Genomic DNA, 12,437 nt, shown 5'->3' with positions numbered 1-12,437 from the left:
TCCTGCTCCTGCCAAATCTCTTGATGTTTTGTGAATGAGTCCTGTTAGCTACTCGCACATATTTCAGTGAAGGAATTATTATTTCCTCTGCTCGTTTAGCACACCATCCCCTTTGCATTATCTGGGTAATGTGCAGTAAATAGACCCCATAAAGTAGATCTCTTCCATGTTGTTTATAGGAGTATGATGGACTGATAGAGTCATGGAATTTAAACCACTTTGTCCCATCAAAAAGTAAGAATACACCAAAGTAATCTCTTAAGTTTGTTTTTTTTTAAGTGTAATTTAGTCTTAGGGACTTTTTTATGGAGCACATACAAAAACCTCACACAAGGCTAGCTAGAAAAGTGCAGATGGCATTAATGATATGATGGCCATCTGCTCTTCTGTTTTAACTTTTAAGACAATTCTTTTTTAAAGTCATAAATTAAACCATTGTGTATTATCGTGGGGGTCTTTTTCCTTGCTAAGACTTTATGGCTGTGATTGATTTTCTTGTAGTTGCAGAATGAGAGCCTTTGGCAGCCTTTCACATATGGACAAAGACAGAATCAGTAAATCTGTGGAGCTCAATACTGTTTATAGAAATGTAATTTTTGCATGCAAAATTTCTGAGGGTCAAACCTTTCCAATTACAATATTAACCTAGTGCTTTGTAAATGTTACTTAATATTCATAACAGTTTTTGAATATGTTACAGTTATTTCTGTCTGAACAGTCTTGGAAGTAATGTATTCTAAAGCATGTAGACTTGGATTACCCATAGACAATCATGTTTATTAGAAATAAAATAATTTTTACTGCAATGAATTAGAATTTTATTGAAATTTGCTTCTTTCTTAGGCAGTAGATACTTTTATAATGTAATTATTTTATTTTTTAACTCACTATGTTAACTTTTTTTCCCAACCACTTCTCAGCAAGCTGATGAGCTGGAAAGTGCAGACAGAGAGCTTCAGAGGGGAACTTCAACAGCAGTAGTTGAAGAGTCAGGAAAATAGCAAATTTCCAAGGCAGGGGCAAAAAAACCCTCACAAGAAGTTCTTTCCATCATAAAATACTAGTACACAATTCCTCCACATTCTACAGATGTCTACCCATCAGGCTAAGTCTGAAAAGACTTGTTCGTTGACTATACTCTAAATGATCCATTTGTCTTTTCCCAGTGCCAGAACAACCTCTCCTAGATTTTTAGATTTTTGTGAGGACAGGCGGCTCTTCGAAAATGCAAATATGCGCACTCATGCAGAGAGTTCCTGTGACTGCAGTGGCTGCTAATCTTAGAGGGACTGTCTAGTCCCTCTCACACTTCCAGGGCTCCAGCTGCTTCCCGCGCTTTAGCTGGAAAATTCCAGCATGCTGACCTGGCGCTGACTCCTTGCTGTGGAAACACAGTGGGATCTATTCTTCTATCTTGGACAAGTTATGCATACAAAACCCCTGTTGACTCAAAGGAGAATAGACCCCTTTAGGCCTGGCCTGACAAGACTCCTTTCTCCTTTGAATGCTCACAGCATTTTTCAGTGAGCATGGAGGATGGAGAATACTTTCTCCCTTTCCCCTCCCTCACTCCTGCCCCCTTGCAGAAATCCACAGCAGCACACCTACCACCTCTCATCTGTAAAAGGCTCCCAAAACCACCTCTGTTCTTGACATTCATTTTCTTTCATCTCTCTGTAACTTGGATGGAGACACACTTTTTATTTTATTGCAGTTAGTATTCACTTCTTGATTCTTCTGTCCACTTGCCCCATCCAAATACCCAAATGGCTTTGATGAAGGTGATAAATTAGGTCCTCCAAGATCATCTGGTTTATTTTAATAGATATGTCTGATAACCAGGAAACGTGGTTAAAGTTACTCTGAGCCAAAATTATAAACACTGCAGACAAAATACGATATTTCAGACCAGCAATTCAGTGAGATCCTGTAGTTGACAGTGAGAAAAACGGCATCCATCTCACACATAACTGGCAAGATAATATTTCAGAAAACTCCTAATTTTGATGTATGCTATTGCCTTCTGTAACTTTTAGATTTTACATTGTGACACCACACCAATAACAGTTCAGCAAAGCAATCCAACCAGTTTTGACAAACTAAAAAATTCTACCTGACATATTAATCTTTTCTCAGGCTTCTTCTTTCTTTCAGGGAAAAAAAATACAGGTCTGTACTAGTTTAAGGTGAAGAGACAAGCATTGCAGATACAAATTCTTGTGCTGTGATTACTCAGATTTCTAATCCTGTACCCTGTATAAGCAGAGGTTTTATTCGATGGGCAGAAACAACCATAAAATAGTTATAAAAAGGAATTTATTTAGAGGTCTGCAGCAGATAGAAGTTCCCTTATTGTCATCAGTGACTTTGGATCCAAGCTCCAAGAATATATCAAGTATAGAAACATTCTTTTTGATGCTAGATAATAAAAATGTAAGTTAAAATAATATTTGGGTCACTTTTAGCAATAGATTGCTTATTTGTCCAACAATAATATATTTATAAGAAAAAAGTAGTAACCACTGATTTTTTCTTGGAATTACTCAGAAAAAGTAGGATGGAAGTATATATTTTTTTTTATGGGATAACATCTTAGGTAAAATATCTTGTTTTGTTGATTTATAATACTGTAATATAAAAATCTGTGTAATGTAATACAATATTGTAATACAAAAGTCGTATAATGTAATCATCTAGTGTTTATTTTATTATGTGTACCTTCTACTCAGAGGGTTGGCATTATTGTTCCTAACAGTGATGGATACAAGCAGATCATGCCCTATGACCTCTACCATCCCCTTCCTCGGTATGTAAAAAAGTCAACCAGATGCTAGGCTTAACAAATCTGTTTTCTTTTTCTTTTGTTCTTCTCTGTACTCCTGCTTTACTCTCAGGCTAAATTAACAGGTCCTGCTTCTCTGGACTCTTACAGATTAATATAGAGATGTTCAAGTGCTAACCTGTTGTAATAAATTCTGTCAATGCAGAACTGAAATTAAAGCCTAACTGAAGGAGAAGTCCAGATTTATTAAGTGTGTGATCCCTTTCTTTCTCTCATTCCTCAACCTCACTTCCCCTTTTCTCTCACAAGTTTCCTATTCTTGTCCTTTACTCCTCTCTGAGCAAAACTACAATCTGTGGCTTTATTGTGAACCACAAGATTTTCTCCCCTCACCCCCATTTGGCTGCTTCTTGCACTCCTATAATTTGTGAGATTTTGAGGTTTGGCAATATTAGTGTTGTTTTCTGATCCTACAAACCCATGCTAATGCCTTTCCCAGGGACATTCGTTCACTGGCTTTTCTAAAAAGTAGGTGTTTAGGGCAGGAATAGGATCAAGACCTGATTTTTATCATTAATTGTCTCACAATTGTCTTTAATGCCTGACTCAAGATTCTCATGGAAATAATCAGATGAGTAACTATTTTTAAAATAGTGAATAGGACTGTTGATTATAAAAATTTTTGGTAGCTGAAGGATAATAACATCTAGGTTTTAAAATGCTGCCTGGACATGCAAAAGTATTGTGCTGTGTTTTCTTCTTCATTAATTTATTGTGTCTTGCGTTATGAAATCACAGAAAGAACCCTCTAGACAACTTGATAGTCTCATGCAGGTGAGGAAACAACCTCCATCCAATTTTATTGAGGCCTGATGCACAGAGGTTTCAGCATGAGTGTACAAATGCAGTGTGTTCATACTCCACAGTCTCCAGCCAAAACATGGAGCAACCTCCAACTGAGAACAAAACTCTCTGCTATATTTAAGCTCCTTGAATTTGCTAAGGTTGCCTGAAACACCTGGAAACTTGTCCCAAAGACTTCAGGAAACTTCCTGGTGTCATCTATTTTTAAGGCTAGTAAGAGGTGGCTCACGTGGGTTGAGCCATCAAATTTTGAGCCAAGCAAATTTTGAATTTCAGTTTGGGGCCTCTTGTTTGTGGTAGCAAGAAACATTAGCTGTATGTTGGGAAACTTGTTCAGAAGAACCACAGGAAACACATTTAAGTAGAAGTACCCCTAAAATTACATCTTTGTAAAATATGTGGCTTATGATCAGCAAATGATGATGGCTGTGCATGGTGTAAAAATTGTTCCACCAGTCCTAGTGGTAAGTCACAGAATTAATCAGTGGCCTTACTACTCATAAACAATTTTGAATTTAAGCCATTTCACATTGAATTTTGTGGTGCTACTGGACAGTAGCCAGGTCAGGGTATTGCTAGGTGCTGATAAGTAGATTGTGGGCTGACATGATGAAAAATTAGAGAGAAAGATAAGCATTTTTCATATTGCTCAACAATCTTGGGGATCCTGTATTTGTTACTTAACAAAAATATTTCCTTTGTTTTAAGTGAGACAATAAAAGTCCTCACCTTTTAGTTTTTTTACTTCTTGTCTGAAGGAGGAAACTGGTGAGGTGTTTTTCACAAAAACTGTTCTTTGAGATCAAAAACTGAAATCTTTTGACCAAAATTGTTGTTTCAAAAAGTATTTGTAATGTCATTATGAAAAAGACATTTGCCTTGTGGGCTACTGAATTATTTCATTAAATGTTTCCAGGTGGGCATGACACACATACTTCTGTTCTTCAGTCATACACAGTAATGTACAGAAATAGCCACACTAGATCATGGGAATGGTCCCACATCCAGTCTGTGACAAAGGCTTGAATATAAGAGAGGCAATACCAGACTATTTTTTGTGGACAGACATGTATATATATGTGTATATATAAATATATGTGTATGTATATATATATATACATATACACACATATAAAGTAATACATAGCTTATGGCATATGCATCACTAAAAAAAGGATTATTCTTGTAAGTGTACATAGCTTTTCAGAACATGCATATGTTGTTAGGATTTTTCATTGCTTTCTCCATGGCACTTGCAGAGAAAAAATGGGTTCTCAGCTCCTCTTACTGCCTTAACTGTAAGGAAACAAGGTCCACCTGGTTTATCCATCAGAGGACACATATCTCAGAAGTATGGTCATATTTTTCTTTTTGGTGATTTCCTCTCATCTTTCTTGCTTTTTTCTCTACTGAGTTGCTTCCTTGGAAAAAAACACTGCTCTTTCCCTTTATGTTCTGCAAAAGGGACATCAGCCTCACAGCACGCTGTTTCCTGTGATTTGTGACAAAGATTCCTCAGAATATGAGAAATTATGAAAATATGATAATCCCATCAATTAAAAAAAGGAAAAACAAACAACTAAGTAAAAAGTATTTAGATTTTCTGTGGCAGTAGTAATTGGATTAGTGGGAGAGAGGAGATTTCATATTATTAACTGTGGTGTAAAAGACACCAGCCAGGAGCATGCTTTGCTACTGTGGACACCTGTGAAAACAGATGCATTATTAATTTTTACTGATGTTACCCCGTTAAAACAGCTGAGCCAAGCTGAACCAAAAAAAAAAAAAAAAAAAAAAAACCAAAACCCCACAACCAAACAAAAACCCCCATACAAACAAGCAACCTTTCAGACAGCAGTTTATGCATTTTGGGGGTACAAGTCGGGGTGGGAACAAGAAGGGCAATGTTTCCTGATGCCTCTTTGTTTTCCCAGATGGGAAAGTACACCCTGGACTGCCTGTTCCTCATCCTGTGGAGGGGGCATTCAAAGCCGCAGTGTCTCCTGTGTGGAAGAAGACATTCAGGGGCACATCAGCCCCGTGGAAGAATGGAAATGCATGTATACTCCAAAGATGCCTGTTGTCCAGCCTTGCAATATATTTGACTGTCCAAAGTGGCTTGCTCAAGAGTGGTCCCCGGTAACCAATTCAGTTTTGTTGGTTTTGTGTTTAACACACTAGGGAAAATATCTTAAATTATACTTCAGTGAGTTTTTGGAAGTTAGAACGTTTACTGTTTTCTCTCATTACCAACACCTGTATTTTAAATTATGCTGTTTGCTAACTGCAAAGCAGTCACTCAGGAAAAACATATTAAGATGAACATGAACAAGGAGAATGGTGGAAAAATAAATCAGCTCTGTAACATTATTTTGTGACCTTCTACTAATAATAGACTGGGAATATAAGTGAAATGCACAAAAAAAAACCCCTATAAGCATGTAATGGTTTTTCTGTATTACAGTATTTCAGTCATAAATTGAAATTCTAACTCGCTGACAAATTTCAAGAAGCACATAAATCTATATATGACTCTGCTCTTTGATACCTGATTTTGTCTATTCCTGACTTGCCTTTCCTTCTCTATAAAAGTAAATGTCTTGGAAATGTCCTTCCACAAAAGTAGTGAAATATTTTAACTTTGTACATAAAGACTTGGCTTGAATATATTTTCTCACCCCCTCCAGTTTCTCACCAAGTAAATTGTGCTTTAGAAGCTAGGCTAGTTTACCTACAGATGAGGTGATTGCAAGGTGTTTGTTGATTTTCAGATGAAAGCTGCTGTCCAAGAGCAAAACAACATTGGTAACATCCATAGCACTTCCAACTGATGAGTACTCCTGATTGTCTCCTGTGGAACCAATTTTGAAACAATCTGTGCAGGGGGTAAAAGTTGATGAACCAGAGCAAAAAAAAAAAAAAAAAAAAAAAAAGTGTCTGAGAGAAGAAAGCCTGATAATTCCTATTCTGTTTGGTGCTTTTTTCCACAATAGCTGAGCGTAGTCCCTGTTGATGCATAAGCCCCAGTACTTTGTCCAAGCAAAACAGAGTGGCTCCAAATTAAACTGACAAGGTGTTACTGAGCATATCCAATATGGGACAGGTGGCTACAAGCCAAGTAGGCAACATTGCAAAAGTGGCACTGCAAGAGAAATCCAGTGACAAAATGTCCAAATCCAGTAAATATTCTGAGCAAAAAGGCAAAAGTTTCTGTCAATTTTATACCTTATCCATAATTACCACATATTATGAATATTTTATTTTCAAGTTTGGGTGTTTCTGCATCATGTTTGGCTCTCTTATGTTGGATATTCCCCTTATATTTATCATTGCTTTGTATGAATTTTTTTTTTCTCCTTTTCATTTTCTCCTTTTATGTTTTTTTTCAATCTAGTGCACTGTGACCTGTGGACAAGGACTCAGATACCGTGTGGTCCTCTGCATTGACCACAGGGGGATGCATACAGGAGGCTGTAGTACTAAAACAAAGCCACACATAAAAGAAGAATGTGTCGTACCCACTCCTTGCTACAAGCCCAAAGGTAATGAGGCAGAATGTTTCTCATAAATTTTTCAGAGCTCTTTCATGTTCAGCCGTTTTGTTTCACTACTTGCATCACTGTTTCCACTTGCACCTGCGTTATGATTTTGCACCTGTCTGTTCCTGTCTGCCTGCCAGCAGCTTGGAGTGAGTGCTGACTCTTTCATCTTACAAGCTTTGGGGTTTTCATAGTTAATTTGTGGTCCAGCAGACTAAGCAATAGAAATGTAAATTTAGCTGTATTTTCACTGTTTACATCCGAGCTAAATGCAGCAAGATGCAGAAGAGATCTTGGGCTGCAAACCATCCAGAACTGACTTCTGCTTAGAAGGATGCACAGCCAGCTAGGATCTATCTGTCATAAAATGTCTTCAAACGGGAGTCATCAGGGAGCAAAGTAAATTACTCCTTTCTGGAAGCCCACCCTTGCGAGAGCATGACATCTTTACCCTGCATAAGATCTTGTGCTGCCCTTTGCGGCACACACATGCATAATTTCTGAATGTAGGGAGTTACTTCCTAAGTCTTCCATTATTTCTCATGGAATGAAAAGTCCTGTGCAAAGCTTGGCGTGATTTGGTTTAGTTTTCCTCCTCATCTTTGTTCTGCAACACTTTCACAGTTTTCCCTTCATAATGCAAGGGGTCGTGTTTGAATATCGGTGTATCTGAAGGCTGAGCAGTGGTTTCAGAAGAGTGTTGGACTAGATGGTGTACAAAGGTGCCATCCAACCCAAATTACTCTATTTTTAGGCTAGAAATTTTTCCTTTTTATTTCACACAACTAGAGTTAAAAATTTAGGGCAGAAGGGGTAATGAACCTCTCATCTATTGCGTGTTTTAGTCCTAGACTGGTTTTTTTTGACAGCTGGATTAACACAAAGCAGAATACAGTCTTACTAGCTGACAGAAGCAGCAAGGCAAAAAATGTGAAAGTCTTGCTTCTCTTAACACACTGAAAAAAAGAAATAGAAGGCAAAATTGCAAAAAAGAAATAGAAGGCAAATCGTTCATATACTTTATTTCATTTTAGTTTGTTCAAGCCCTAAGGCACTTCATATTGCACCAATAATGGGAAAAAGTAGGATATCACTAGATTGAGTAGTGACTTTCACTTTTTATGGAGAATGTATATTCATCTAATACAACTTTCTGTGTAATATAAGTGTTTTTACTGGAAGTGTTTTAAAAGAAAATATTTTATTTTAATCTCCAAAGGTAAAATTTTCTCCTTAGCTTATGTTAGATGTGCTTTTTGTTCATTTTTCTGTCAAAGCATACTGTACAACATCAACATTTCTAATCCTCTAACAAATTTTGCAGTGTAGATGCTAATTAATAACACCTGTAAAAAAAGGAAGGTTATTTAAGAGGTCACAAAACAGGCTATGTTTGGCAAGAATTTTGCTTTTTACAAACACTTGCATCTAAGCAAAAAAATCACGTAAGAAATTTGTGATTTTTCCAAAACCCATAAAACAAATTGTAGAACATAGAATTATTTCCTGCGTATTCTGGATGATTATTAAAATATAGATTAACCTAAGAGCTGTGATGGCATTCATCCTTAAATGGCACTAATGTGTTAGAAGAAGAGTGGGGAAAGCTGTTTTTAAGATAGAGGAATAGTAATTCTATTATTATCCCTCTTTTCCTCAGTTAATAACTTGCTCTAAGGAAATTTGCATGACTAAAGTTGCAGTAGCTGTTCAGTCAAGTTGTAGGTGATTTTTCCTTTGTGATACAACTGAGAGATGGAAAATTTCATGTGCATGTGTGAAATGTTCTGCACAATAGAGCCACAGAAAATTCCTGACTATTCTGAGCGACATTAACCTGCTCCTGTTGGCAAGTACAAGTCCATCCTTACACAAACCCAAAAGGCTGAGGTGATTTGTGAGTAGCAAATAGGTCTGGCTCTGGTTCTCCTCAGTAGTCCGAGTCTCACTGCACTTTGTATTGTTTTCCCCTGATCCTAGCCCAGAATGTTCTGTTGAAGTGCAGAGCGCCTTCTCAACCTTTAGTGCCAAATTTGCTGTTGCTTTATACCCGTGTAGAGCTAAAACAGCTCTGCTGCCTCCAGCTCAACTACTCTGCTCTGACCCTCCATTAAAGTGGAGTTTGGCTTGCAAAGCAGCATGGCCCTGCATTCCCCAGAGCAGGGCAGCTCATTACCCTGCGCACACATCCTGGAGAGGGAGAAAAGCAGCTCCACTGTTTTCCATCAGGAATGACAGAAAAAGTATCAAGTTCACTTTTTTTAATCCACATAGCTGACGAACTGATAAACGGAGTTGAAAAGCATAGCTCAGCCATTTAATTATAGTTTTCCTGTTTGTTGTATCACTCATCAAAGCAGGATTTTCTTTATTTTTGTAATCTCCCAAAACCAAGCTCAGCGTGTCTTCTGACATTCTGAAATCTAAACGTAGATACAAGCATGTTACACATTTTGCCATGCGTGATGCAGGCCTGTTACACTTGCAAGTTTCCCTCCAAAAAATAGTTTCCAAAGTGCCTGCTTTTACAATCCCATTGTATAGTCTGAAAGGTGACAGTTTTAATTTGCCTGTCTGGCTTTAGGGCACTGTCCCTTCTACCTGCAACAGTGAAATATCTGGCCATACACCCTTGTAAACAATATAGTCTAGGTGATGAAAGAGTATTTTTCTCTCCCCTGTGTTCTCATTTCTCTTTGTCTTCCTTCTGCTTGGCCCCCGTGTGCGTGAAGGCACCCATACATCACATTCACACTTGGTGAGCAAAGGGAGGGTGGCACACATAGCAGTGTTACCACATGCTTCCTATTTTCACATGCTTGTTTTTGTTCCATAGAGAAACTTCCTGTGGAAGCAAAGTTGCCGTGGTATAAGCAGGCTCAAGAGCTGGAGGAAGGAACAGCTGTATCTGAAGAACCCTCGTAAGTCTCAAAAATTTGCTTACAACAGGTTCTTGTTATGTGATCCTGAGAAGCTGTGGTTGCTCCCTCCCTGGAGGTGTTCGAGGCCAGGTTGGATGGAGCTCTGGGCAATCTGGTCGAGGTGTAAGTTGTCCCTGCCCAAACCATGGGGAGTGGGAACTAGAGAATCCCTAAGGTCCCTTCCAATCCAAAGTCCTCTGTAGTTCTGTGTTTCCACAAGGGAGCCTGGGACTGGCACAGAACTAGCACAATCTCCTGAATGTATTTGGCTTCTGCTAGAGTGTAAAGGATGAGCCCAACCCTGTGGAAATCCATGGTCTTAAGACTGTATCATACTTAGGTGCAAAGAGACAGATTTCAAGAGGGTAAATGCAGATTTAATTTAATGAAATAAATGCATTTCATGTAAGATCATTACAAGAGTGTTATAATAAAAGTGCATCCACCTATGTATTTATATGCTCTCTATTACCACTATATCTTCACAGCTTGGCAGTTTTGTTTATTTTATTAATACTCCTGTGAAGCAAGAGGCAAAATGAAGCAACCAGTGATGATTCCCTCTTGCCTTTTTCCCCAAGGAAAAGCATAGTAACAGCAAAAAAAGTATAAATTTTATAAGAAAATAAACTTGAATCCTGTGATGCATACCACGTAAGCCTAGAGCAATGAGATGGGTAATTATAAGTATTGTTATGTTTTAAGTACAAAAACTTAGATGTTTTTGTCTGAAACTGTGATAAATCCATGCTATAATTGCAACTTCCATACACAGGGTCCATCAATATCCAGTTCCTTGTGTCTGAGCACATGGCATTTTTTATTACAACTGCAACTATGTATTAGATTAATAAAATGTAAAAATGCAAAGCATTTTTATGCAATATAATTGCAATTTTGGCATAATTGGTCTTAATTGAAGTAATTAGAAACTGGAGCATTGCCAGCAAGCTGGAGACATATGTAATAAGTCCTCCAAAATAAAAAAAAATACTCACCTGCCATATGTATATATACGCATACATATAGACAAATATATGTATATAGAAGCATTTCTGCACACACATACACAGATATTTTTTACACAGACAAATGCATTTGTATGTCTTTATATATATTTGTCGCAGCTATCACATATGGTATAATGAGATCTTTAACTGCTTCCAGAGTTCCATAGACTTTATAGGTTGATTAATTTAGAGTCAAAGCCTATAAAATTTGATATTTGTGGATATACTAATCTTTTATTTGTAAAGTGCATTTTCTTGTGATTTTTCTCATGGCTATACTAAATTACTTAGTTAAATGTGCATTTATCAATCTGTAAATAAACCTTGGGAATATACATAAAATAGGAACAATACTGATAATGCTGCTATCAAATTACTCTGGTCATATTCAGAGTAATTTGTTACACTAAGAAATTTTTAGATCAGTTTTGTGAACAAGGTTGATTGCGCTGTAGTAAAGGAGTATAGGTATATATATGTTTGTGTATGTGCATATACATATATGGATATATGTAGCTTTTAGAAATAACAAGAATGGATATGTAGAGAATAGGCATAACCTGTTGTTTGTCATGTTGTGTATTTTAATAAAATATTGTGGAAAACCTTACAGCTATATTACTGTGATGCTGAAATACTCCTTGAGAGATCTAAAGGGAAAGGGATTTAAGAATTTCAAATTGTTTTCAGTGCAGTTATGACACCTCCATACTTCATGTCACTGCTGTGCTGCATTGGAGGCCATTTTCTGCAAAGACTGCTGCATTTACTGCAAGGCTCCAGTCGTGCCAGTGGGATTAATAATGCTAGTATTCCTATTCTGGACAGTGGGCCACAGTCCAGATTAGATTCAGTCTGCCATGAAGTGAAATTTCTTACATATGTTTTCTCCCTGCAAGGCAGACCTCTAGGAGTATTTCTAATCTTTATTTTAGGCTGATGAGAAACCCAGTTAATATAAATTCAAGCACAGATTTTTGTATCTGTTGACTAACGGGAAGAATAAAGGGCACGAAGTCAGGGTCTTCACACAAAATTTCCCAAAACTCAGAGATGCCTTGATTTTCCTTTAGAATGATTTTTGGTGATAAGGCATGAGACAGGAAAACCAAATAAAAATTTAGAAAATGTGTGCTGGAGGAACCATCCATGCAATCCCCATTTGTAAACCGTAACATCCATCTGCATATTCTAAAACATCTAATCTCTTTCAGGAATCTTGAGCAGTGAACTTCCACCTAAAATTGATTTTGGTGCCTCACTATTAACATTGTTTTTCATTAATGTCTGACTTTAAACAGTTACTCATTTTAGGTCCTCA

At 37.3% G+C, this 12,437-nt stretch overlaps 1 protein-coding gene across 1 annotated transcript in view; it reads left to right on the top strand.

The window, feature by feature from the left end:
- The window catches only part of ADAMTSL1 (ADAMTS like 1), a 307,052-nt gene that overhangs the window by 209,860 nt on the left and 84,755 nt on the right, over positions 1–12,437 (top strand). Inside the window, exons 11-14 of the mRNA XM_058044542.1 lie at positions 2,756–2,806; positions 5,581–5,785; positions 7,041–7,188; positions 10,022–10,106. Of these exons, the coding sequence (XP_057900525.1) occupies positions 2,756–2,806; positions 5,581–5,785; positions 7,041–7,188; positions 10,022–10,106 (489 nt within the window). The remainder of the gene's footprint in view (positions 1–2,755; positions 2,807–5,580; positions 5,786–7,040; positions 7,189–10,021; positions 10,107–12,437) is intronic.

Source organism: Melospiza georgiana, chromosome Z, assembly GCF_028018845.1.
Source record: "Melospiza georgiana isolate bMelGeo1 chromosome Z, bMelGeo1.pri, whole genome shotgun sequence".
NCBI classification, from domain to species: Eukaryota; Metazoa; Chordata; class Aves; order Passeriformes; family Passerellidae; genus Melospiza; species Melospiza georgiana.
This window is presented reverse-complemented; position numbering and strand designations above follow the sequence as displayed.